This window comes from Sinocyclocheilus grahami, unplaced genomic scaffold, assembly GCF_001515645.1.
Source record: "Sinocyclocheilus grahami isolate Dianchi unplaced genomic scaffold, SAMN03320097.WGS_v1.1 scaffold344.1, whole genome shotgun sequence".
NCBI lineage: Eukaryota > Metazoa > Chordata > Actinopteri > Cypriniformes > Cyprinidae > Sinocyclocheilus > Sinocyclocheilus grahami.
In genome coordinates, this window is record NW_015505523.1 from 778,825 (window position 1) to 806,719 (window position 27,895).

The 27,895-nt window shown below is 37.5% G+C and overlaps 4 protein-coding genes across 5 annotated transcripts in view; 1 reads left to right on the forward strand and 3 right to left on the reverse strand.

The window, feature by feature from the left end:
- dub (duboraya) overlaps positions 1 to 4,448 on the reverse strand; it is a 36,149-nt gene extending 31,701 nt beyond the window's left edge. For both annotated transcript variants that reach the window (XM_016228756.1, XM_016228758.1), the window contains exon 1: positions 3,979 to 4,448. In XM_016228756.1, coding sequence (XP_016084242.1) covers positions 3,979 to 3,984 — 6 coding nt within the window. In that variant the 5' untranslated portion in view covers positions 3,985 to 4,448. The remainder of the gene's footprint in view (positions 1 to 3,978) is intronic.
- A 2,827-nt stretch (positions 4,449 to 7,275) lies between these two features.
- On the reverse strand, positions 7,276 to 11,255 carry cysltr2a (cysteinyl leukotriene receptor 2a). Its single transcript, XM_016228683.1, has 2 exons — positions 11,185 to 11,255; positions 7,276 to 8,726 (listed from the first exon to the last, which is right to left on the reverse strand). The coding sequence occupies exon 2, from the start codon at positions 8,716 to 8,718 to the stop codon at positions 7,696 to 7,698; it is 1,023 nt and encodes a 340-aa protein (XP_016084169.1). The 5' UTR covers positions 8,719 to 8,726; positions 11,185 to 11,255; the 3' UTR covers positions 7,276 to 7,695.
- Positions 11,256 to 13,426: 2,171 nt separating this feature from the next.
- Positions 13,427 to 27,895, reverse strand: part of LOC107548180 (retinoblastoma-associated protein-like) — a 28,612-nt gene continuing 14,143 nt past the window's right edge. Inside the window, exons 18-27 of the mRNA XM_016228761.1 lie at positions 21,931 to 22,046; positions 20,271 to 20,374; positions 17,582 to 17,727; positions 17,358 to 17,462; positions 17,121 to 17,234; positions 16,835 to 16,977; positions 16,642 to 16,672; positions 16,412 to 16,554; positions 16,281 to 16,327; positions 13,427 to 13,811 (exon numbers count right to left, since the gene is read on the reverse strand). Coding sequence (XP_016084247.1) covers positions 13,741 to 13,811; positions 16,281 to 16,327; positions 16,412 to 16,554; positions 16,642 to 16,672; positions 16,835 to 16,977; positions 17,121 to 17,234; positions 17,358 to 17,462; positions 17,582 to 17,727; positions 20,271 to 20,374; positions 21,931 to 22,046 — 1,020 coding nt within the window. The 3' untranslated portion in view covers positions 13,427 to 13,740. The remainder of the gene's footprint in view (positions 13,812 to 16,280; positions 16,328 to 16,411; positions 16,555 to 16,641; positions 16,673 to 16,834; positions 16,978 to 17,120; positions 17,235 to 17,357; positions 17,463 to 17,581; positions 17,728 to 20,270; positions 20,375 to 21,930; positions 22,047 to 27,895) is intronic.
- LOC107548181 (lysophosphatidic acid receptor 6-like) lies at positions 23,233 to 25,274 on the forward strand. The gene has a single exon (XM_016228762.1). The coding sequence runs from the start codon at positions 23,831 to 23,833 to the stop codon at positions 24,872 to 24,874; it is 1,044 nt and encodes a 347-aa protein (XP_016084248.1). The 5' UTR covers positions 23,233 to 23,830; the 3' UTR covers positions 24,875 to 25,274.

Here is a 27,895-nt window from a genome sequence, read left to right on the forward strand (position 1 = left end):
CGACTGAGGTGCCCTTGAGCAAGGCACCGAACCCCCAACTGCTCCCCGGGCGCCACAGCATAAATGGCTGCCCACTGCTCCGGGTGTGTGTTCACTGCTGTGTGTGTGCACTTTGGATGGGTTAAATGCAGAGCACTAATTCCTAGTCACCATACTTGGCCACATGTCACTTCACTTAAAATGTGCTGCACACATCTGAATATTTGGGTTGAAGTGTTCTGGAACAGTGTTGTAAATACAACTTAACCACTGATTTCTAGTCGTGTCCATTTTTGGAAGACCAAACAAAGTAGTTTCGCTTTCACAACGAAACACAGCATCACACACGGTGGCCTAGAGTGAGCGGCGGCGGCCTAGAGTGAGCAGAGGCCGGTGGCTAGAGTGAGGAACGACCGGAGGGCTAGAGAACGGCACGGCCAGCGGATTCGACGAAGGAGGCTTGCGGCAACCACATGTGACGACCCCGGGCTGGACTCTGCTTCGTCCACAGTGAAAGCCGATCCGGCAATCCACAGCGGAAAGTTGTAGTTGTTGTACCAGCACGGATCAGCTCCAGGCATGACGAAGCGGATATCGTCCTCTTTTGGAAGGCCAAACAAAGTAGTTTTGCTTTCACAACGAATCACACAGTGCCTTCACGACATGGCGGCGGCGGTGGCAACAATACTAAAGCGAGATTAAAAGTTACGCCTTCTTTCTTTGCGTGAACATTTGGGCGGCGTTATGCAAATCTTCCCACATCGTGACGTAGATATGTGGGGGCGTGTTAGAACGAGCCGTTTTCAAGGAAAAATTTAAATCGCATCATATGACCCCTTTAAGAAAAAGGTCAATGGTCATTTGTACATTTTTGCACTTGTATAGAGTATGGCTTAAGTCACCGTTTCTTTACTAAAGGCAGCAGAGTTCAAAGACAATCACGTTCCTGTAGAGTGATCTCTATCCAAAAGTGCCCCAGTACTATGACTTCATATTCTGGCTCAGAATACTTGGAGCGGATGGTGTGCTGGAAAAGTCGAGGCTTCGCAAAACACTCTGGTGTGAGTCAGAGAGTTATGATGCCGGACTCCACCTCACACCCAGATCCCATCAGGGTCCAGGTCTTGAATCAGTCACACAGTGTTTCAGGAGTATGTAATGATTCCATCTACACAATAGACATCCACTTCCTGTGACAGGACAACCTGCATCCACTTCACATGATCTGACAAGGTCTCATTGATTGGAACGACTATGAATCAAACAATACTTTAAAATCATGGCATGGAAAAGACATGGACATTGTGTCCTGCACTAAACATTTACATCACTTGCTAATACTCCAAATGAAGTCATGTCCCTGAATTTTGAAGGGTGGCTGGGACAAGTTCACACCCATATGCTCTAACAGTCTCCCAGCACAAAGTTCAGCAAGTTCTTCATGAGGCAAGGAATGATCACTCTCTTAAATGAACAGAACACTCTCCAGTACAAAAAACCCCCCCAAATATACAAGCCTTTTGGGGAGGAAGCGTGTTGTAGTCGGTTTATGTCGTGTTGCAATAACATTTCCCTTCTCTAAATCACTCGGTCTCATCTATGAACACACTCTGTGGTTGCGTACCGCTCTGAAAAGAAAGGGCCGTTGCCCTAACAGCTGCAACTCTCTTAAATGAACAGAACACTCTCCAGTACAAAAAACCCCCCCAAATATACAAGCCTTTTGGGGAGGAAGCGTGTTGTAGTCGGTTAATGTCGTGTTGCAATAACATTTCCCTTCTCTAAATCACTCGGTCTCATCTATGAACACACTCTGTGGTTGCGTACCGCTCTGAAAAGAAAGGGCCGTTGCCCTAACAGCTGCTGAGGTGGGACTGACACTGACCCTCATGCTCACATAGCTGACATTCAGGAGATAATCAACTTAAATATCCCGACGTCCATGCGGTACAGTGCTCTGATAGTCAATATGACCCAACACAAAGCTGTGAAACGGACAAGCTTTCAATGAAGTCAATCCAGTCTTCATAACCCCTCTTGCAGCTAAGATTATTTTTAAGATACATCTTTAAATGTGGTTCAGCTCACAATATATTCATAGAGAATGGTTCCTCTGGTTTAAAGTATGCAAAAGTTGACTATCAGAATGAAATGAGTTGAGAAATCAATTTATTTTGTCTTGTTTGTGAGATTTGTGCTATTTGACATTGTGGTCATGAGAACTGTTTGTTTGCTCAGATATGCAATGTAATTTTCAGAACCAGACAACAGAAGCACATGCACAGTCAGTTGTTTTGTATGTTATACACTCACTCACTTTCCAAGAAGCAACAGCACATTAAATTTAGCTTGAATTATTATGCTATAATATTGTGCAGCGCCATACTGTTCCCTCAGTCTGCATGATCAGTTATAACAAATATCTAACATGATAAACCACCAAATACAGCACACTATTAATGTTGATGAGTGACTTTAACCCATTAATTTTCAGATGTTTCCAGTTGCAGATTTATTTGCATGAAAAAAAGAATTGCATTAAATATTGATAAACATTAAGTATATCTTAAATTTTGTATTAATTTTTTTTCATGAAAAAAAAGAATACACTTATTTCAGACAAAATTAACTGTTGGATTGGTAGCCATTTATTTTGGTATGTACAACTCAAACAATCACTGACATCAGTGATATTTAGAGATTTTATTAAAATAACATTTACAAAAGTCACTGAATTATGTATGGCAGCTTCAGTGGGATATAATATATAGAGCCTATGTAGGTCACAGTATAAAAAACATCTAGAAACCTATGGAAAATTCCACAATTTGCCAACAAGTCACTAAAACTGCACTAAAATACATAGCAAGTTGTCAAAGCTCTTTAAAAAAGCTGTCTATTTGTAAGACAATTGTTTTTCTATGATCACTCAAATGTTCAGAGATGGAAAAAGTGGTTTGAGCATTCAAACTTGACATTCAATTGTCAAAAAACTCAAGCACGTGGGTCCACCATCCAAGCCTGCCATTTTAATCTGTCATATGGATGAGGTTACACCACTTCCTGTGTCAGTTAGCTTGCTGCCATTCCAGTCATACTTTCTTTCTAACTTGAGACATGTAAGGGAGGCAGTGTCAAGTCAACAGGATTCACTGGTCAAACACAATTCAAAGAGTTACTGGCACAAACACAATAAATCTGCTAGTAATGATAGCAGCCTCTGCAAACAAGGTTATGTAAATCGATGGAGGTTTGCAGGTGGCTTGGCCAATCTGAATGACATTGCCACAGCTATGTATACGTGTATATATGTGTATATATGTGTATAAATAAATAAATAAATATATATATATATATAATATATATATATATATATATATATATATATATATATATATATAAATATGATTCAAACCTGCACTAACAACTCATTTAACCCAAAAGTCTCTTAAATTAAAAACTATAAAATGTGAAATACAAACAAACATATTATGCATACAGTGGAGTACAAAAGTCTAATTCAAAATCTAATTTGAATCTGAAAATAAAAGTTTTAGAATTTTCGAAATTGTTCAAAATACGGCATATTCAACATTCAAAGTTTTTCACAAAAGTGTGAAGTTCATGCAGCTTTAGTGCTGTTGTCATTAAAGCAATGGGATAAACCAATAAAAAATATTGAAATGTTTTTGTATTTTTCTTTAGCTTTGTACTCAAATTGCTGATAATATCATTTGTAATGAAAATGTATTCAGTGAGAAAACGAAAACTGACTACAGTATAAAGCAATTATTTCTATGACCTATATAATTGCTGATGCTTTGCCATCTTGAATCATCTCGTGGCATCTCATGGACTGAAATGCTACAAGTTTGTGTTTACTTTGTAGCAGACAACGTGTGAAGAGCAGTATAGGGAAATAAACTTGAAAAGTAAAAAAAAAAAAAAAAAAGGCAACAACAACAGTTTGAAGCGCAAGCACACTAAATAATATCATACCTCCATCTTGCAGCGTTGTTGGCGTCTTCTCAACTTGTCGTTGTTTTGATGTGACACTTGCTGAAGTAAACGTGCCCACTCCTTACACAAGCGCGTGAGCTCTCTCTCTCTCACACACACACACACACACACACAAGTCAAGAGGGTGGTCGTTAGTTATATTTAGGTCTGACTCTTACAACATTTCCATGGTCAAAAGATTGTGCCATACTCTGCTAAAAAGCAGTGAAATAGCCTGCAGTTTGTTACATATTTTCCCAGATTAGAGAAACTACTCATCTCTGTGCTGTGAGTGCTGAAAATACCACTACCAAGGTGCACTAGTTGTTGTTGTTTTTTTTTGCAGAAATGTTTCACAAAGAACAGCACTTTTGACAAATATAATCAAAACGGTGTTAATTTCATGAAGACTCTATACATGTTTTCTACAAACAGCTGTTTTATTCTACATTGAGCAGGTCGCCCCCTCATGGGCGCAGCCATATTTACATCACATGCCATGCCATGGAACGGACAAAACTACTACAAAAACTAGCACCACCAACAGACACTTAAGACACTTTATAAAGTGTAAAAGTACATCTAAAAAAACATATTAAACACAATATGGGCCACTATGGGCTTTCAGAAAACGTCTAAGGGTGCCTCAAGATAACTTAAAATGACAAAACATAAAACAGAGCTGTGTTAACAGCATAGTGCAGAATTGAAACAAACCAGCTTCACTGCAGCACCAGAGGTTAGCAAACACATTTCTTACATACAGACCAACAGATCAGTATCAAAAACCACTGGTACTGTTGGGATGAATAGACAAATGAAAACAAAAACTTTTAAGTAAATGCATAAATATGCATATAATCACAGTTGGAGTGTTTAAATTTGGTCTGTTAACATCCACAGGATACTAATAGTTACTCATATCAATGATTATTTTAAATGAAAAAGATTTTATCAGACAAAAGTATTCGCCTTTAAAATATCAAAAGATATTGCATGGTGACTAACAGCAAACTTGATTAATAAACACTGTTGCCAAAATGGAGCTAAAACACAATCTATGTCTGTAAGATTTTGAGGCACAACCTGTGTGTTGATGCAGAGGATATTGCTAATGTACTTTGTGCAGTATGCAACAATGGGAGGAGCTTTAGTAAGGGAACAATGGTTTTAGTGATAGCTAATACTTCCATTTATGGATGAAATGAAAGAAAGTTCAATGTTTACGTATAAACAAAACATAATTGCTGTGGAAACAGTTTTCTTGACATCTCTAAGCAGCACATCTTTTTAAAAAGGAAAAAAAGTGTACTGCAATATATATATATGGTTTCTAATGAGATCGGACCAGTGACCATGGCATTTATTATACTGTAACTATAATCCCACCACCCACCCAAAAAAATATATAATTTGAAACATGAACAGTGGAAGGATGTACAGATGTGATAAAGATCAAATGATATTCACCAGAAAACTGAGCTTCCTCGTGTGAATGTAATGACAAATAAACAGCACAGATATCTACCACATATATAACACAAGTGTGTCAAGTATAGAAACCTAAAAAGAGGAATGTGCAGTTTTAATGTGGCGACAAGGAGAGCTGCGAAAAGCAGAGGAAGCCACATGCTTTGCTAGCATTACTTATGCTTCCTGATTGCGCAGACTTTAACATTGGGACTCTACAGACATGTGCCATAGACGCACAGAGAGAAGTGAAACCTTCAGTACAGGACTAAAACAAGTTTAATTGAATATATACACTGAAAACATAATACATGCAATAGTACACACCTATGAGTGTAACAGCGTTGCCTAAATATTAGCATGATTAAAATTCAACACTATAATACTGAGGGGGTGTTTCCACAAACAGTGAATTAAACTAAAAAAAAAAGTGACTTGCAATCATTCAGTTTCAGAGAGCAGGTAACTGTCAGGGAAAGCAATCACTGGCTAAGCTACAAAGCTGAGCAAAGTTAACTTTATGGAAGTGAGCAGTGATACAACATGACAAATGGCAATAGAAGTGACTTAAATACCGGGTTCATTACAAGCTCAAGCATTGGTGGCATTAAAAAGTTGGGAAGTTGTAATTACAACTTTTGGTGCGTTTAAATTATTACAAAAAATATATTTTTTTAGGCTATTTAAATTTTTCCTTTCTCTTTGAAGTGTTTCAAGCTCTTGGTGCATAAAAAAAGATCTGTAAAGTTGCAAAGACTAAAGTCTCAAATCCAAAGAGATATTCTTTATAAAAGTTAAGAGTCAGCCACACCCACCTAAAACGGCGCGTTCTAACACGCCCCCACATACCTACATCACGATGTGGGAAGATTTGCATAACGCCGCCCAAATGTTCACGCAAAGGAAGACTGTATTCTCGCTGTAGTATTGTTGCCGCCGCCGCCGCCGCCGCCATGTCGTGAAGGTGCTGTGTGTTTCGTTGTGAAAGCGAAACTACTTTGTTTGGTCTTCCAAAAGAGGACGATATCCGCTGCATCATGCCTAGAGCTGATCCGTGCTGGTCGCTGAGGAAATACATCAACTTTGCGCTGTGGATCGCCGGATCGGCTTTCACCATGGACGAAGCCCAGGGTCCAGCCCGGGGTCATCACATGTGGTTGCCGCAAGCCCGCCGGCCGCGCCATTCTCAAGCCTACCGGTCTCCGCTCACTCAAGCCGCTGCCGCGTGTGACACTGTGTTTAGTTGTGAAAGCGAAACTACTTTGTTTGGTCTTCCAAAAGAGGACACGACTAGAAATCAGTGGTTAAGTTGTATTTACAACACTGTTCCAGAACAGTTCAACCCAAATATTCAGATGTGTGCAGCACATTTTACGGAGGACTGTGTCCTGATCCTGGTAGAGTAGACTACAATGCCAGTTGTTCTGACTGTAAGTACGTTTTTTATATTTAAAGAATTTGCCACTGATGATTCAAACGCGAGTTTTGAGCAGTGTAGAGTAGTGCTTGTTGTTTGTCATTTCTCTGATCACAAATGCAGACATGGTTTTATGTTACGCTCTGGCCGGAAAGGCATCACAGTATGGTAAGGGACGTAACATTTCCGTCACACGCTTGAGGTATTCGGCCAATCACAATGCACTGGATAGCTGGCCAATCACAGCACACCTCGCTTTTCAGACCCATGAGCTTTGTAAAAATCTACGCATTTCAGAAAGGCGGGATATAGAGGAGAAACAATGTACAGTATGTGGAAAATAATGTTATAAACATAAACATTTCATTACACCAAATAATGTTCTTTTTAGCAACATCATATGACCCCTTTAAGACAGCTCAAACATGCATTTTAGTCTGGGACTAGTCTTAAGCCTTGTGTCTTTTCTGTGAAACCAGGCAGGCATTGGTCTTCTGATATGATCGTTCTCATTGTGACAAAGTTGTAAAATTAAACAGAAAAGATTAGTATTTTTTCACACAAAAATCATGTTAACACGCATATTAGTCTTAAGTTTCATCATAACTGCCTGATTGCAACCAAGATTTTTTTTTTTTTTTTTAAACAAAAGAGGGACCAAAATTAATTTGCAGCAATCAAAATTTTGTTGATTGGTCCTAACTTGTACTGAACCCAGTGTAAACAAGGACAGTCAGTCAAAACATGACCTTTTCGTGTCGTACATCTATTTATGAAGCGCACAGAAGAATGAGGTACTTCTGGTCTGTTATCTGTTCAGCCATTTTCATTCAGTTCTGCAAAACCTGTAACTCTTCCTGCTGTAGGTTTCTTCCTGCAGCGCAAGTGCTGGGGTTTCTTCCTCCTGTCCATTTTGCGAAGAATGATCGGGAATTTTCCCCAACAAAGAAGAAGAGGATAGGGTCCAGACAACTGTTAGACGTGCACAAGCAATGCGCTATTACGGCAGCCTTCCGGACTACCAAAATAAAGTCACACGAGTCTTTGTATTCATGCTTCTGGACATGTTTCTCGGTGGTTAAGAAGATTGTCCGCACTACGTGATATGGCAAAAAGCACACCAGAAAGATCCCAAGGCTGATGATGACCAGAGCACAAGCCTTCTTCCTGCAAGGTCTGGTCCTACCGAGTGCAGGACTAGGCCTCAGAAGGTTCTTCGCAACCAAGACAGAGCAGAATATGACAACCACCAAGGGCAACACAAAGCCCACCGGAAACGTAACGTTGTTGATAAGGAGCAATTGATCCACATTGTCTTCAGCCAGCTCCAAACATCGAAAACTGCTTTCGTCTTGATCTTTTTTCTTAGTGAACAACAGCGGACTGCAGGCTAAACTCATAAAGAGCCAAATGAGAGCACACATGATACCTGCGACGTAGTGGGTCTGTATGCGTATGTATAGGTACGGTCGTACCAGCGCCAGGTAACGCAAGATGTTCAGGGCCACTAGGAAATACACAGAGCTGTACATATTCAGATAATACACGTATGAGATGACTTTACAGGTGATGTGACCAAAGGTCCAGTGAGAGTTCATTATGTAATACGAGACCCTCAGGGGCAGAGAGGACACCAGCATCAGGTCTGATACCAAAAGGTTCACCATTAACAAGCTGACTGGATTGAAACTCTTCTGGGTCCTCCATTGGCTGAAGAAGACGCAGACAGATAAAGAGTGACCGGCGAGTCCCAGGACAAAAATTAGAATGTATGCTGCAGGATACACTAGGCGTTTGAAGTCATCAGTGCTGTTGGAGCTCAAACAGGAGAGCTCTGGAAAAGACGCATTCATGTCCTTCCCTGGAGAATGATTGCAAAGTTAGAGATTTAAAACAAAAAACAAAAGTTTTTAAAGGGGTAGATCACCCTTACGTTGTTCCAAACCTTGAACCTAACGCTCTTCCAGACCCAACTGTCTTTCATTGCATCAACAGAAAAAGCACCAACATTTTTCAGAATATATTTTGTTTCGATGGAATAAGCAAGCCATTTTTAATTGAACTATCCCCCTTAACCTTAGTATGATACTATACACTCTTAAAAATAAATAACCTTTTTTTTTTTTTTGTCATCAACGGTTCCACGAAGAACTTTTTCATTCCACCACAGGTTCTTCACAGTGGAAAAATGTTCTTCAGATTATTAAAATACGTAATAAAGAAAAAAATGTTTCTTTTAAAGGGGTCATATGATGTTGCTAAAAAGAACATTATTTTGTGTATTTGGTGTAATGAAACGTGTTTATGCGTTTAAGGTTCAAATAAACACATTATTTTCCACATACTGTACATTATTGTTTCTCCTCTATGCCCCGCCTTTCTGAAACACGTTGATTTTTACAAAGCTCATTGTTCTGAAAAGCGAGGTGTGCTCTTGATTGGCCAGCTATCCAGTGCGTTGTGATTGGACGAATACCTTAAGAGTGTGACGGAAATGTTACGCCCCTTACCATACTGTGATGCCTTGTCCCAGCCAGTGTTCTGACGGTTTGTGCTACCTGCTCAGATTGTGCTACCTCCCATTAAAAAGATAGGTAGCACAAATCGATAGCGAAAAATGCGACCCATCAGATTGTGCTACCATCGTCTTATTCATGTAGTTTGAGGCTTTTTTTAAATGTCCATAACTACCCCTACCCTAAACCTACCCACCCATACCTACCCTTACCCTAAACTTACCCTTAAAACAATGCAAATATAATTTTGGTAGCACCATCTGATAGGTAGCATGTTTCGTCAGTACACCGGAGCGACGAGACAAAAACATTAAAACCCATTATAAACGAGGCATTTGTTGCATCCAGTGGGGACATAATTACGGATTATAATGACTTATACTGTCTTTTTACATGTTGCATCACACCGCGTAAACATAAAACCATGTCTGCATTTGTGATCGGAGAAATGACAAACAACAAGCGCTACTCTCCACTGCTCAAAACTCGCATTTGAATCATCAGTGGCAAATTCTTTAAATATAAAAAATGTACTTAGTCTGCGAGTCAGAACAGTTGTTGTTCTAACGATTTGTGCTACCCGCTCAGTTTGTGCAACCTCCCATTAAAAAGATAGGTAGCACAAATCGATAGCGAAAAATGCTACCTATCAGATTGTGCTACCAGCATCTTATTCATGTGGTTTGAGGCTTTTTTTTTTTTTTTTTTTTTTAAATGTCCATACCTACCCCTACCCTAAACCTACCCGTCCATACATACCCTTACCCTAAACTTACCCTTAAAACAATGCAAATATATTTTTGGTAGCACGATCTGATAGGTAGCATGTTTCGTCGGCACACCGGCATTGTAGTCTACTTTGCCAGGAAACAGTCCTCCATAAAATGCGCTGGACACACCTAAATAATTTTCACAACAAAACACAGCGTCACACACGGCGGGGCTAGAGTTAGCGGCGGGGGGCGGGCTTGAGGATTCGGTGGATTCGACGAAGGAGCGTGCTAGCTGCAACCACATGTGACGACTCCGCTTCGTCCACGGTGAAAGCCGATCCGGTGATCCACAGCGTGAAGTTGATGTATTTCCTCAGCGACCAGCACGGATCAGCTCCAGGCATGACGAAGCGGGTATCGACCTCTTTTGGAAAGCCAAACAAAGTAGTTTCACTTTCACAACGAAACACAGTGCCTTCACGACATGGCAGCGGCGGCAACAATACTATGCAAATCTTCCCACATCGTGACGTAGACATGTGGGGACGTGTTAGAACGAGCCGTTTTAGGGGGGCATGGCTGACTCTTAACTTTAATAAAGAATATCTCTTTGGATTTGAGACTTTAGTCTTTGCAACTTTACAGATCTTCTTTATGCACCAAGAGCTTGTAACACTCCAAAGAGAAAGGAAAAATTGAAATCGCATCATATGACCCCTTTAAGAAAGGTTATTTGAGGAACCCAAAATGGGGGTTCTTTTGCATAACTGCAAAAACCACCTTTAGCAATCTTTATAATTAAGAGTGTAAATGCTTTGTATTTTTACTGAAAATTTTACTGTATGTACCATTTGCAGTTCACATTTTACTTTACTTTTATAAGCGGTCCTGAAAACCTGAATCTCCTTCATATTCCCAGTTAGTAGTCTTATTAAAAATAAATCTTTATCTCAAATTACTTCTTTAAACGTCACTCCACAGTAGTGCTCACATATGTTAACACAGTTGAATGGTTTTGAACAATTACAGCAACTAATTTAATGCAAGTTATATATATTTCACAGCAAATTGTAAAAGCAAAACATGTTACCTTTTCTGCAGTGTGGAGGTGAAAGCAGGTCGTCCAAAAACGCTTGCAGCTTGTCACTAGCCAAACCAGCACAGCACTGTCATCCACTAGAGAAGGTATGAAGTAGAAAAAAAACTGTAGGAGGATGTCCCAAGACTGGCCTCCCCATCATCACTTTAATCTTTCAAAAAGACTGATTCATTTCCTTCTATAAGAACAGCAGCCGCCCTTATACCTGCATTGTTCAGTATGGCAGTTCTTTCAATTGCTGTAGATAAATGTTTTGAATAATATGCCTTTATATACAGCATGCATGTCCAAAGTCCAATGCTTATCGTTATTAGGTAAGTGGCAGAAGCCACTTAAAATGCAAAACAAAACACTGGTTACTCTGAATTGTGCAAACCAGCTTTAAACCACAACAGCATATGCAAATGTGCATTTTACCGTCCCCCTTATTCGTTTCCTCATGTAACATCGAATTTAACCCAGTTACACTGCACTAAACTTTCACAAGCACAAGCACTTCTGATGATGATGTACTGATAACCTTTTAAAAAAACCCACTGCTGACAAAGCAGAGCCTTTGTGAGCGTCTATGACGATAGCAGTACATTAAAAACCATAAATGAAGCAAGGGGGAATTTGAGTTAACAAACTACATTAAATTTCATCTTCTGCCTTCACGTACAGACATGTTCCAGTATTTCGGTCATGATCATTTCTAAAGAGTAACCCACTTATGAAATGAATGATTTCACAACTTTTGGGAAGCATGGATGCAGAAATGATTTCAATGTAAAAGTGATCAGGTTTCAAAAAAACAAAAAACAAGATGCTACGAGATTAATCTCTGAACTTTAAATTGTGCAAACCAGCTTTAAACCACAACAGCATATGCAAATGTGCATTTTACCGTCCCCCTTATTCGTTTCCTCATGTAACATCGAATTTAACCCAGTTACACTGCACTAAACTTTCACAAGCACTTCTGATAATGATGTACTGATAACCTTTTAAAAAAACCCACTGCTGACAAAGCAGAGCCTTTGTGAGCGTCTATGACGATAGCAGTACATTAAAAACCATAAATGAAGCAAGGGGGAATTTGAGTTAACAAACTACATTAAATTTCATCTTCTGCCTTCACGTACAGACATGTTCCAGTATTTCGGTCATGATCATTTCTAAAGAGTAACCCACTTATGAAATGAATGATTTCACAACTTTTGGGAAGCATGGATGCAGAAATGATTTCAATGTAAAAGTGATCAGGTTTCAAAAAAACAAAAAACAAGATGCTACGAGATTAATCTCTGAACTTTAAATACAACTAATGTGAGCAAGACATTTGCGAGCATGTCATTTCTTGACAAACAGCATTCCGGTAGGAAATATATCCGCCAACACTTGTCTAAACAGTTCATCGGAGAAAAAAAAAGCATGGCTACCGTCTCCGTTTGTGGCAACAAGAGCCAGGTAAAGGTGCCACTGTCTTCCTTGAATCAAAACAGGACACATTTCATTGTTCTTTAACAAACAAGTCAGTTGTTAAACTTTTGAGGCATTTCATTATTTTTCAAAAAAGAACATTTGAGGTATAACATAATTTTTTGAATATTAGTAACAAAAGCTCTAAATCGGTCTTAAAATCCAACAGCAAAAACAACAATGCGGTCCAGGAAGAACATGAAAAGTCAGACAGATGACCGCCTGTGTTGACAAACACAAGCACTTCCACTAACACAACAATAACATCCTAAAAACTCAGTAATGCTTAAACGTTAACAAATTTATAATAGTTTCAAAATTAATTCCATTTACTTCTATCACGCAAAACAGGGGGTCCTCAAAGAAATTAGAAAAGCCACCAGCAGGGTTCAATACATGATTAAAGGAAACACTGATAAAATTTTATCTTACACCCTGTTAAATCTCAATTTCTTGTACAGCAATGAGGAAAAAGTAGGCAGCTTTAAAATCAATGGGAAAAAAACCCCCAATAAATTATCATGACACACTAAGCCCGCCAGATTTTATATGTTTGTAGATCAATTAAAGGGATAGTTCACCCGAAAATGAAAGTTCGGTCATCATTTACTCACCCTCAAGTTGTTCCAAATGTTAGTAACCAAACAGTTGACAGAACCCATTGACTTCCATTGTATTTTTTTTTTCTATACTATGGAAGTCAATCAACTATTTGGTTGCAAACATTCTTCAAAATATCTTCTCTGGTGTTCAGCAGGAGGAGGAAACTCATACAGGTTTGGAACAACTTGAGGGTGAGTAAATGAAAGACTCTTCATTTTTGGGTGAACTGTCCACTTAAGAGGTATGAGTCACGTTATTTCCTCAACAAACTACTAAAAGAATAAAACCTCCTTCATGGAACCTCACACACTTAAAACAAACTAAAATGAAATAGCACAGGAAAAGCACCTGTGCCATTTCACCACTTAAATATTAAAACAGGTGGAGGAGTCCAAAATGTAGCAACATATAACACTCAAGCATGTCAGCGTTTCCCTTTCAATGGTTGAGTGGTTTTCCTCAGGCAGTACAAAGTGGATTTATTTAGGGCTCTGGATGCTCTTTAACGGACTCCTCCTTCAGTTTCTGTTCCTGCATACGAGTGCGTGTGGAGCCTGAAGGGACAAGAACAATTGTTTTAGCAATAGCCTTTAACGTGATGCTAAATTATTCAACAATGACTTGCACCTTTTGATTACAGTATTTTGCAATGTTTCTATCTGAAGCTAATTGGGCGGAATTAAGTTATTTTTGTTGAGGATTCAGCTGGAAAATGAGATTCTTGTCATTCTTAATTATAAAAGAAAAATTCTTATGCACAACAAGATAGCATTTATTTGATAAATAATATAGTAAAAGTGTAATATCGTGAGATATTAGTGTAATTTAAAATATAACTTTTCTATTTTAACATATTGGAAAATGTAATTTATTCCTGTGATGGCAAAGCTGAATTTTCACCACCCGTTATTCTAGTATTTAATGTCACATGACACTACAGCAATCATTCTTAATCTTTTTTTTCTTGCAGGATATATATTAGTACATAATATGATACAATAGTTCCAGTCCTGGGTGATGACTGGTCAATACAGCATTCCAAAATGCATAACTGTTTTGGCTTTACAATTAAAGGGGTCATATAATGCGATTTAAATTTGTCCTTTCTCTTTGGAGTGTTACAAGCTCTTGGTGAATAAAGAAGATCTGTAAAGTTGCAAAGACTAAAGTCTCAAATCCAAAGAGATATTCTTTATCAAATTTAACAGTCAACCACGCCTACCTAAAACGGCTCGTTCTAACACGCCCCCACGTCTACGTCACTGTGTGGGAAGATTTGCATAACGCCGCCCAAATGTTCACGCAAAGAAAGAAGGCGTAACTTTTATTCTCCCTGTAGTATTCTTGCATGTCGTGAAGACGCGGTTTCATTGTGAAAGCGAAACTACTTTGTTTGGTCTTCCAAAAGAGGACACGACTAGAAATCAGTGGTTAAGTTGTATTTATAACACTGTTCCAGAACACTTCAACCCAAATATTCAGATGTGTGCAGCACATTTTATGGAGGACTGTTTCCTGATCCTGGGAGAGTAGACTACAATGCCGGCTGTTCTGACTCACAGACTGTAAGTACGTTTTTTTCATATTTAAAGAATTTGCCACTGATGATTCAAATGCGAGTTTTCAGCAGTGTAGAGTAGCGCTTGTTTGTAATTTCTCCGATCACAAATGCAGACATGGTTTTATGTTTACGCTGCGCGATGCAACGCATAAAAAAGACAGTATAAGTCATTATAATCCATAATTATGTCCCCACTGGATGCAACAAATGCCTCGTTTATAATGGGTTTTAATGTTTTTGTCTCGTCGCTCCATTCCAGTATGGTAAGGGGCGTAACATTTCCGTCACAAGCTTGAGGTATTCAGCCAATCACAACGCACTGGATAGCTGGCCAATCACAGCACACCTCGCTTTTCAGAACGATGAGCTTTGTAAAAATCGATGCGTTTCAGAAAGACGGGGCATAGAGGAGAAACAATAATATACAGTATGTGGAAAATGTGTTTTTGAACCTTAAACTGCATAAACATTTCATTACACCAAATAATGTTCTTTTTAGCAGCATCATATGACCCCTTTAATAGTGCAGCAGGACTACTTCATGTTACTTGCATGCGAGAATGCAGAAAAAAGCGAAGTAATGCAAAAATACAGAGAAGGATGCATCTAAAACAAGATCAATGAGGAACTTATTAGCGATTATTGTTTAACGCAGGTGTGTGTAGCTCAGCTGTTGTACAAAAGCTTCTAATGTGGCTCAACAAATCCAAAGTGTTACATGTAAGGCTGTTACTGCATCGATGCCAGACTTCTAATTCACTTACAAACAATATTTTCCTTTGGTTTGCATCCATCAATTTCCACATAAATATCAAATAATCAAGTAAGCTGAAGTACATTTCATTTCAGAAATATTTAATTAATCTGTTTTTTTTTTATTTATCTGATTTTTAATTAATACTGATTGTTAAATTAATACTTTTATTCAGTAAATTAAATGGATTAAATAGATCACAAGTCACAGTCAAGACATTTACAATATTACAAAAGATTTCCATTTGAAATAACTGCTGTTTTTGAACTTTCAATTCAAAGAATCCCGGAAAAAAATAAAATACAAATCTCAGTTTCCACAAAAATACTAAGCAGCACAAGTGTTTTCAACATTAACAAGAAATGTCAAAATGTTGACCACCAAATCGGCACATTAGAATGTTTTCTGAAGGATCATGTGACACTAATTCAGCTTGGCCATCATAGGAATAAATTACATTTTAAAATACATTCAAATTGAAACCATTTATTCTTTGAATTTCCTACGGTGATATGTAATCACAAAGGACAAAGAAAGGATTTTGTTATACAACCCACCTCTAAATTGCACTATATAATAAACATCACCATCTGACTCGTAACAAAAAACTACCAAAAGAATGCACAGAAAGGAGGAAGTGTGATGGTTAGAGTATCTTTGTGGTTCTGGGAATTCCAGCTCACAATTCAGACAACAGATAAAACTTACTCATCTCAGCCAGCTTCTGGATCAGTGTTGACTCGCCACTCGATTTGCTAAAAATGAACAAACATTTTTGATGATTCACTGGATTCAAACTTGGAGAGATAACTAAATGAAAAACAGAACATAAATCCCACCTTCCATCAGTTTCATCTTGTCCATCCATGTCAAAGCGTAACCTCTTCAGGGGCTTGGGGGCGGAGCCTCCATCCAGTCTCCTCTTGAGGGACCAATCGGTGCTGCTCACCATCTCATTAATCTTCTGAAATTTGTCTGCAGACTGTTGAGATGAAGAGAGAGAGTTTTAAATCAAGTCTAACACATTTCAAATAGATAGAACATTTACTAAGTGCTTTTCATCACTAACCCCAAAGGACTCGCCAATAGATATAAGAATTCTGTCCAGGACACCATAAAAGAAAAGAGACAGCACGATTAATACAAAAGACACATACACACAATTTGTCTTTTTTTAAACAGTAAAAAAAAAAAACTAACTAAATCAACCTCACTAATCATCATGCCTCATCTTAAATGTAATTACAGGTGTGAACACAGACCTGCTCCGTGGGGTCATTACCACTGGGGACATACGGCTGCTTTTCAAAGGGGAGACGTAGACGTTATTGCTGCCAGGCACCCGCAGAGGAGAGTTTTTATAGGGGCTGCAGGGGATGCGGGGAATGGGAGACAGAGGAGGAGGCTGGGAGGCAAACGGAAACACCCTCAGGTCAACCAAAAGTTGTTGTGAACTCTTTAATTCATTTAAACATGACTCGAAGCCACTAGGGGGCAGTATAACACAAGTAAAGTTTGATTCAATGCAAGTAAAAGTGAGCGTCTCACCCGAGGAGAGGAATACTGAAGAATGTTAGTCTTCAGCTTTTGCATGAAGACCAGGTTGTAGAAGACAATGATGGAGTCGTACTGCCCCTCTCTGATAAGCACACGCTTAAATGTCTGACACGTTCAGGAAAAAAAAGGTGATTTGTTTAATATCACTATAGATTCATTCTTAATGTATTTGAATGATCATCAGAATTCAATCATTTTAAAGGGAACACAAGACCGATTGATTCTCACCTCTTGATTAGTATTAGGCATCTCTTTGTAAGTGGTCACAATCGTTTTGAAGCGCAAGTCCACGTTCTTCACCTTGCATATGGCATACATAGCCGACATAATCAACTGAGAAGAAAACGGAGGAGAGGGTCAAGTTTTTAAAACATTATGCTGAACATACGGCAAAGCTAATAGAATGCAAATGCAGGATATTATAACATTTATGAAAAAAGAGCTGGTAGTACCTGGTCCAAGTGTCTGTCTCGCATTAATTCGTACTCGTTCTGGAGGGTGTGCTGAAGCAAGGTCCATATTATTGGCTCCAGTTCTGGGTGTGAGGTCAGCAGGTGTGAGAACAGTGTTTTCAGTCGCAGGTAGGCCATCCTGTACACTGAAAGACAGAAAAAAAATGAACTTGCTTTTTCTGGTAATAAGTATATATACACTGTCGTTCAAAAGTTTGGAATCGGTAAAATACTTTAGTTTTTTATTATTATTTTTGAGCCTGATAAGCATAAGAATTTTAAAAAAAACATTATTTTGTGAAATATTATTGCAATTTAAAAGAACAGTTTTCTATTTTAATATACTTTTAAATATTATTTATTCCTGTGAAGCAAAGCTGAATTTTCAGCATCATTACTCCAGGCTTCAGTGTCACATGATTCTTCAGAAATCATTCTAATATACTGATTTATAATAAATGTTAGAAACAGTTGTGCTGCTTAATATTTTTTGGAACCTGTAATACCTTTTTTCAGGATTCTTTGATAAATAAAAAGTTAAAAAGAACAGTGTTTATTCAAAATAGAAATGCTGTGTTGCAATATACACTACTATTCAAAAATGTATAGTAAAAAATAAATTTTTACTTTCTTTTTTTAAAGAAATTAATACTTTTGAGCAAGGATGTGTTAAATTGATAAAAAGTGACAGTAAAGACGCATGTTGTTAGAACATATTTCTATTTTGAATAAATGCTGTTCTTTTTAACTTTTTATTCAAAGAAATTCTTATGCTTATCAGGCTCAAAAATAATAATAAAAAACTAATTTTGTGAAATATTATTGCAATTTAAAAGAACAGTTTTCTATTTTAATATACTTTTAAATATTATTTATTCCTGTGAAGCAAAGCTGAATTTTCAGCATCATTACTCCAGGCTTCAGTGTCACATGATTCTTCAGAAATCATTCTAATATACTGATTTATAATAAATGTTAGAAACAGTTGTGCTGCTTAATATTTTTTGGAACCTGTAATACCTTTTTTCAGGATTCTTTGATAAATAAAAAGTTAAAAAGAACAGTGTTTATTCAAAATAGAAATGCTGTGTTACAATATACACTACTATTCAAAAATGTATAGTAAAAAATAAATGTTTACTTTTTTCTTTTTTTAAAGAAATTAATACTTTTGAGCAAGGATGTGTTAAATTGATAAAAAGTGACAGTAAAGACGCATGTTGTTAGAAAATATTTCTATTTTGAATAAATGCTGTTCTTTTTAACTTTTTATTCAAAGAATCAAAGAAAAAAGTATCACAGGTTCCAAAAAAATTCCAAAAACAGTTTCAACACTGATAATAAATCAGCATATTAGAATGATTTCTGAAGGAACATGTGACACTGAAGACTGCAATAATGGCTCATAAAAATTCTGTGTCACAGAAATAAATATTTTAAAGTATATTAAAATAATATTAGAACCAATATTAGAAATTGCAATAATATTTCCAAGTATGTACTTGGAACTATTGTACAGCAAATACTGTTTTTTGTTTAGTGATTTCTGAAGGAACATGTGACACTGAAGACTGGAGTAATGGCTCATAAAAATTCTGTGTCACAGAAATAAATATTTTAAAGTATATTAAAATAATATTAGAACCAATATTAGAAATTGCAATAATATTTCCAAGTATGTACTTGGAACTATTGTACAGCAAATACTGTTTTTTGTTTAGTTTTTTTTTTTATCAAATAAATACAGCCTTGATGAGCATAAGAAACTCCATTAAAAAACACTGGGATCAGTAAGGAGTGCCTAATAAAACCCTCTCTTGTGCGGAACTACTTCCTTCCGCCACGGATTCAAAGCTCAAGTTGACAGTTAAACATACGTCAACTTGCTGCTTCAGTTAGGTTATTAGTGAGAAATAATGAGGTTATAAGAGAGAAACAATGCGGCAAGACGTGCATCCAAATGAGAGAGAGAGAGAGACCGCGAAGCTAGACGTTTCTTCTTATATTAACTAACGTACTCTACGATTAGCTCAGTGAATAATAAAAAAACAGCATAGACCCGGCTAGAACAAGCGGAGTGATACAAAATTGTGAAAGGGCGTTCCTGTAGCGATACCAGTACAATATCTCACGGTTCTCAACCAATCAGATTTGAGAACCAGAACGAACTGTTGTATATGTGACCCTGGACCACAAAAAAAAAAAGGTCAATTTTTCGACATCTGAATAAATAAGCTTTCCATTGCTGTATGGTTTGTTATGATATGACAATATTTGGCCGAGATACAACTATTTGAATATCTGGAGTCTGAGGGTGCAAAAAAAAAAATCAAAATATTGAGAAAATCGCCTTTAAAGTTGTCCAAATGAAGTCCTTAGCAATGCATATTACTAATCAAAAATTAAGTTTTAATATATTTACAGTAGGAAATTTACAAAATATCTTCATGGAGAATGATCTTTACTTCATTCAATAATTTTGACCCATACAATGTATTTTTGGCTATTGCTACAAATATACCCCAGCGACTTAAGACTAGTTTTGTGGTCCAGGTTCACACATATATATAATTTTAGGAGACCAATATTAATGCATGCTATTATAGCTTGTGTATAAACTAACAAAAAAGCTTTAAGTGTTCTTTTCAGAACTCACTGCATTTGAATTGTAAGCTTTGGTTTAACCTACATTTTTTGTAGAAGAGGCTCAGAGAGTTTGAACGGAGTGCTTTGGTGCCTGGTGCGAGGGGCTCGGACTCTGTTGCTGGGGGTTGACGCACAGGAGACAGATACCTGAGGAAGATGAGAAGGTTAAACACATTACATTCACATTTTGCCAATGAAAAGGATATAAAAATGAGAGCGCTAATGAATGTCAGTGGTTAAAATACTGTTTTACTGTGCAAAACTGAGTTACTGTGTAATGTTTTTGAAGTCTTAAAAACACAACAAAATACAGTAATACTGTGAAATATTACAATTTAACACAATGTAACACAAACACATATATTATGTTTTGAATGTAAATGTAACTTAACAAGAATCTTTATGTAGCCGTTACAACAATTGAGGTGAACAAAACATTCAGTCTTTAGATTTTACATTAAAAAATACCAGCTCAAAAGAATGATTCATTCACAAACCAGACTGATCCAGTCACAGCGGTTTTTGAGAGTTGACTCACTGGAGGGGAAGATTAGCAGCAAATTACTTAAATATTGGTTTGCTCATGCATAATTTGTTTGAAACTTGATTTCAAAGGGGATGTTGAGCTTTTTTAAAACACAGACAGTCTACAGTGTGCATATATTAATGCAACATGAATTTGCATGAACTGAAATGTCAACGGTTTCCCAGCATTGCACAAAACTAGCGTATGAGGCTGACCATATGCAAGTGGTTGACTGTTTTAGAGAAACATTTCTATACTGTAGACTTCCCACAGCGCACAGACAGGCGTTCTCTTTGTGTCCATAGCAACTGGGCCTAATAACTTATGAGCTTGTCTGCAACCTAAAAAACCCAGACTTTTGGTTCCCTGTTTGCTACTCAAAATAAATCACGCCACTTTGTTCTCACGCAAAGGTCCCGCTGAAACATTAATCATATAGTACAGCAATACACTGAACCATGACTAATCCGATTTTGAATTACACAATAGCCATTTCAAAAACTATCTCTGCTGGGGAAAAAACTAAACTATAGGCCCAAAAACCCCAGAAGCATTTTTATTGTCAGAATAAACTCAAATTATTGTATATATTTTTATATTTACCAGCTCAGGCATTCTCTGAATTTCAGACTCATGTACACCAATTAAACATAATCCTTTTAAAATGGCCCAATAAGTGTCAAAACACAAGATAAAATCATTTAGTAATCCAAGGAAATTTAAACCCTTTTTTTAAATGAAGATTCAAACTAAACCTTTTGCTAATCGCAACTGAGGTATTCTGTGTCAAAGGCTGAGGGTAGGATCTTCATGTTTGAGCGTGACCAAATGAACGTGCTAAAGATGTTGATTCAGATGCGAGTTCACATCGGCAAAATGATCTTGTTCTGATTTTGTCTGCTTTCCCATGCACTGGTTATGCAATAAATTATGTTAGAATGGGGCACATTTCCTCTTTAACCCAAAATTAATTTTAGACATCGCAGCTGCATGTGCAGCATCCTGTAAAAGCACTGGTAGAAATGGACTCAAAGAGTTGATTCCTCAATTAATATTAGTTCTAGTATCAAAGGTAAGTAGTACAGGAATTGATTCTTTAACATATGACGCTATACCCTGTTGACAGGACGTTGTGCGGTTCAGAATTGCACAGCTCTAGTTCTGAGGGATGACTTACAGGTCAGCAGCAGTGTGGTTGTGATGTAGGGGTTGGTTTAGTGTTGCAGGGGGCTCTGCTTGTTCACCAGGTCCTTCCTCACGAGACTGTTTGAGGAGGTCAAAGAGCGGAGAGTCCTGCACAGAAGAACAAGATGTTGAGTTACATCACTGAATCGAAACTGAGAGCACCTTATAAAGAGGAACTGATTAGCAGATACAATGAGTGTTATAGTGAATGAGGCACTGTTTGCAATTTCCCTTGAACACTATGCGATTAATAAATTTATATATTTAATTCCCAATTTTTTTTTTATAAATTAAAAAACGAATTATATTAAATTATAAAAGACAGATAAAAAAAAAAAATCAATAAAAATAAAAAAAAATTTCCTTGGTGATTTAATAATTCACACTTCAAACAGTTAATCCCTGAAAGATAATAAACAACAGAATTTTAAGAGGAAAAAAGGTAAAGGTCTTTTTACATTTGCAAGCTTTTTACTCAAATAATTTCATTCAAATAACTGGTTGGCCAAAAAGTATAATGAACTTGATTTACAAGCTGAATGAGTTTGCATAATGTGTTGTATGTATGATGTCACGTCGAGTTAAGTGTGAGAACTTTGGACTGGCAATCCCTCTTTGTAAGTGCCTAGGAATCAATGAGCAATGTGCTCTTGCATACACACACACACCTTATAATCGAAAAGAAACCACAAGGAAAAAGCTAAACAAAAACGACACGCCACTTTCTAGCAAAGGTCTGAACAATCAAGGGCCCCAAAATAAAACAAAATACATTGTATGACTATAACATATGCCTTTCTCAAAAACCTAAATTTTCACAATGGGATTCACTTTGATTTTAAAGTATAAAAATAGTCAAACTAGTTTCAAAGACTGCTCATTCTAGCACTAGAGAATCACAAATACTACATAATATTGTGCTTTGCACAAACCTTTTTTCTTATGAAGTAATGACCAATGATTCATGGTTTAGGTGGTACCAATCTTAGATATAGTCTCTACTATACATTATCTAATTATGTAACAAAGCAAACAAATGTAATTTAACAAGGGGTGGGGGAGAAGATTTTCTCTTTAATATTACAGAAACATTGCTTGCCTATAATAGTCAACCATGATTCTAAAAGAAGCATTCAAACCAATGTGAACTCTACAGGCAACTCATTCTCATGTCTGGTACGTGCATGAGAGAGTAACAGATAAAGAGGAGGTGCTTGAACTCCAGCCCCACCCTCTCATCTCGTCTGCCTTCCAGTCCTCCACATGAAGAAAAACTCATTGTGGAAACCAGAGACTGAACAGCGGGTTGGGTTCTAAAAGCCTCACATGTCTACAACAAAGTGACAGGCTATGACTAAGATCTCAACGAGACAAAGATGATCACGCCTCAAGTCACACAGCGATGGGAAGCCAATTAAAGGAACAAGAAACTGAAATGAAACCAGGCTGGTTGGTGGAAATTTCACGCCACTCTTCTTCGTGAAGAACATCATCAACCGTGTATGGATCCTTCTTTCATGAAAGACTCAAGACTGAGGTCAAGAATCTTCTGAGCAATTTGGAACTGTGGATATGAAGAACAAACATCTAAAAATCAACTTCCTGTGCCGGTAAACAAGGCGGCTATTTATTCAACCACACACAAAGCATCCACCATGCCTTGTTGAGAGGAAAAAGAAGGTAAACTGATGTGGTTTGCTCATGCAAATGCTTACGTGCGCTTTTTGCACTTTGACAGTAGGATTACGCAACATCTGAGTGGTAAGAAGCTCCTTCTGGAAGCTTTGTGAAATGTATACACACTGAATTTGTATACCTTTTCATGGAATTTCATGTTTTGGTTCTGACCTTTAAAAGCGCTGACTGACTCCTTTTAAGCCAAACTCTAATCGATGACAATGACCGAGAACAATTCAAACACAAACTGTACCAAAGATGACTTTAAATATGTGTTATACAGCTCCGTTTTCAGTATTGTCTTTATTCTTGGGTTGCTCTTCAACATGGTGGCCTTGTACATTTTTGTTTGCAGACTGAAAATGCGCAACGAGACCACAACTTACATGCTGAACCTTGTGGTCTCAGACACCCTCTTCGTCTTCAGCTTGCCTTTCAGGACGTTCTACTTTATTAACCGTCAGTGGCCTTTCGGCGACGCTCTCTGCAAAATCTCAGTGGCCTTGTTCTACACCAACATGTATGGCAGCATCCTCTTCCTCACGTGCATCAGCATGGACCGCTTCCTGGCGATCGTTTACCCCTTCGCGTCGAGAACGTTGAGGACCAAGCGCAACGCTAGAATCTCCTGCTGTGTGATCTGGGTGGTTCTGCTTTCGGGAGGCCTAACCGCAAGTTTCGTAATGGACACCACTTCGTATACAAACAACAAAACATACTGTTTTGAAAACTACTCAAACTCCCAGTGGAAGTCCAAGGTATCGAAAGTCGTGGTGTTTATGGAAACTGTGGGCTTCCTGATTCCACTGATGATCAACTTTATCTGCTCCATGAGGGTCCTACAGACCTTACGACAGCCGGACAGCATCAGTCGCGGAGGGCAGTTGAAAAAGGCCAAGATATTGCGTATGATTGTGGTGCACTTGCTAATTTTCTGTTTTTGCTTCATTCCGTACAATGTCAATCTGGTCTTCTACACACTTGTCCGAAGTCAGGTTATTACACACTGCACTGTGGAGTCAGTGGTCCGGACAATTTATCCAATTGCATTTTGCGTTGCCGTAACCAACTGTTGCTTTGACCCAGTGATCTATTACTTCACCTCCGAGACGATTCAGAACTCTATTAAACGGAAGTCTTACGCTGTCCGCAAAAACACGCTAAACAACACAATCGACAACAGCGTTAACAGAAATGATTCCATAAATAAAATCACATCTCTTAAAGTTAAATTCATCATTGAAGAGTCTACAATATAACCAAAGTCCAGGCACAAATTGTTTTTTTATACCCATTTTATAATAAATTCTTATCTGACATACTCTGTCAATGTTAGCAATTGGTTGGCAGAGGAAATATTGACTGATAACCAACTGAAGAATGCTGAACTTGCAGAAGTATGAATTTTGAGTATCATCTTGGTGCTAGAATGGATGCGTGTTTACAGGCTTAACTCAACTACCATTTTCTTTAATGGATTATTGAACTTTTAATTGTATAAGAACTGTATATGACTGAGACCTGACAAAGAAAAATCTGTATTTCTGTACAAAGTGCTTCATTTCAAGACAAACAAAAGATTAAATAAGCCTTAAACTTTCTTGCAAAAGTCTAAATGTATCATGAATTAATAATGAATATTTTTTACAGCATTTAATAATCCAGGTTCATTTATTTTATAAATAACTATAAGTTAATTCATGTTTGTTTAAAATAGCCTTAATTTATACAAAATGTATAGAAATTTAATTAAATGCTGTTGTTCATTGTTTTTTCATATAAGCTACTGAATTAACTAAACGTTAATTGAACCTTATTGTAAAGTGTTACTATCTAAACAAAGTTCAAATGTATTTTGTTTTACATTTCAATGTATTCATGCAATAAACCTCTAGTTTATGTATAGTAATATTCAGCAAAACTGCCAGTCTCGTATAACAAATGACAATTGGGATAAAAATGTTCAGATAAAATATTCCCATGTGTCGTTTCATGTTTATTCCTGGGCAATTCAGACAGTTTGTATTGTTTTCCAAGCCAAATCATGATTAAGGTAAACAAATTCCATTATATCCGTTTAGTCTGAGGACAAACAGTAAGAGGAAAAGGGAGTGACTCAGAGAACGATGACATTACGTGGGCTTTGGTCTAACGATTATATCAAGGTTTGTCAATGTAAGAAATTAAGCTGATGACGAACAGGTCTGCAGGGTGTGCCGCTTATATGCGGTTAGAGATTTACCCAGCAATAGCTCAAGCAGTATTTTTCATCTTTTTATTTTATTTTTTTTTTTATTTATGACAATTTCTGATTTATATTAATATTTTTTTATTTTTAAATATCAGTTTTAAAAACATATGATGAATGAACTGAATGTCCCAAATCAAAGCTGCATTTCAGGAGCATAGGACAAGACTGAACGAGCCCTGCTCCATCACTCACACTGCATTCCTTGCGCAATCACATGCCCGGGGGCCACGCTCACAAACACTCAAAATCATATCTCTAAAGGGCATTTTAAACAGTATGTGATAGGCAGCAGGCTTTGCATGTGATCTTGCTGCCACACACACAGGAGCCTGAATGGAATGAGACAGTGCAACACTGGCCAAGACAATTCCAGCTCAAAGCTTAAGTTAAAAACTGCATTTCTGAGAGTGATTACTTTAAATGTTGTTCTTTTTTTTATGTAAATGCGAATAAATTGAACAATTTCAATTAAATGTCATTTATTTCTTCACAAAATGCCTTGCATGCACATAAAAATAGGACAAAGTTACAAAGAAATGATTCACAAAATCAGAACTCCGGAAATTAGGAAACTGTGACTATGCTACCTAAAATGCATTTTTGGTTATAAATAAAATGCCTAGTCAGAGGAAACTGGTAGATTCACAAAAATAGTAATTTTTGTTGTGTGTGCCACTAGCAGCAGGATTTAACAGCATTAACTTGGCAAGTGGTTCCACTTCCAGAGTGACCCTGAAAGGCATTAAATGCATGTGTGAAAATCTACAATGTGTCAGGGTACTCCATCAATAACAGGTCCTTAACTTAAGTAAACATTAGGGATGCGCCGATCGGATATTCATATCGGGTATCGGCTCCGATAGTGCCATTTTTCTCGGATCGGGCATCGGTCAGAGAGGGCCGATCCAAATTTTTTTTCTATTGTGCGAATTATTCTGTGTTACTTCTGAAGCCATACGATAGCTTAAAGTGAGCTACATATGAATATTTAAGTCCTTACATTAAAGTTCACACAAACTCTTTTCTCCGCTGTGGCTGTCAGTCATTCGTTCAGCCTTTAAACCCTGGTCGCGTTCAGTTACAGCAGTCAGCTCGGTAAAGCTCTCTCCAAGATCATTCTGTGTTCCCATTATACTTGATTTGTAAATACATGTCTATGATTTTGCAAAAAGGACTTTATCTTCTTGCCGGAGTTTAATGTTGTTTTGTTACTTGCTACTGGGTGTCTGTGAGAACAAAACACGGGCGTAGAAAAGACTATAAATAGTTTTTAACGTGCACAGTAACTGAAATTTAAAACTTAAAAGAAAGGCTCAATAACTGTTGCACAGATATAATACATTACGCATCAATTTCTCTTCCCTTTGTACTTTGCAGTTTTTAACACGAAGAGCTTACAAAGTGCGCATCCGGTGTTCAGAATGATGCGCTTGAAGAAACACAGTGTCAGGCTGTGACTACATGTTGCTTCAAGAGCATCATTCTGCACACCGGATGCGCACATTGTAAGCGCTACGTGCTCATATGGTGCATTCAAGTCATGTCGGATAGATAGAGTTGAACGCACATGAATGCCAACAAAAAGTCGTTATTACGAGTGGGAAACTCGAAATTTTCTTTAAGCCCCGAGTTTCCGAGTTGGGGGCGTGTTAATGAGAAACATGGCGGAATCGATGGATGCAACGTCTGTAGTTGACGGTAAAATTTTTTTTAAATGATAGTTTAGTGGGTTGTCAGTGACAAGTACTGTAGAACTGCATGTCTGACAGAGGGAGACAGAGAGATTGCCAAAGTAAAACATAAATCACAATACTTATAGGTATTAAGCAGTGACATAGTCAGGATTTTTATTTACAAAAAAATAAGCTTTTTGAATGTGGCAGGATTGTAATATAACAATTAATACGTTTTTATACGATACAGATTAAAGTGGCTTCATAAATTACTTTTTAAAAATATTAAAAACGCAAAACACACCGGATGCGAATTCTTTGTTCTTCATTTTCTATAAGCAGAGTTAACAGACCCT

Excerpts from the sequence above, each read along its gene's own strand:
- LOC107548181 (XM_016228762.1), top strand. The coding sequence starts at position 23,831 with ATGACAATGACCGAGAACAATTCAAACACAAACTGTACCAAAGATGAC.
- cysltr2a (XM_016228683.1), bottom strand. The coding sequence starts at position 8,718 with ATGAATGCGTCTTTTCCAGAGCTCTCCTGTTTGAGCTCCAACAGCACT.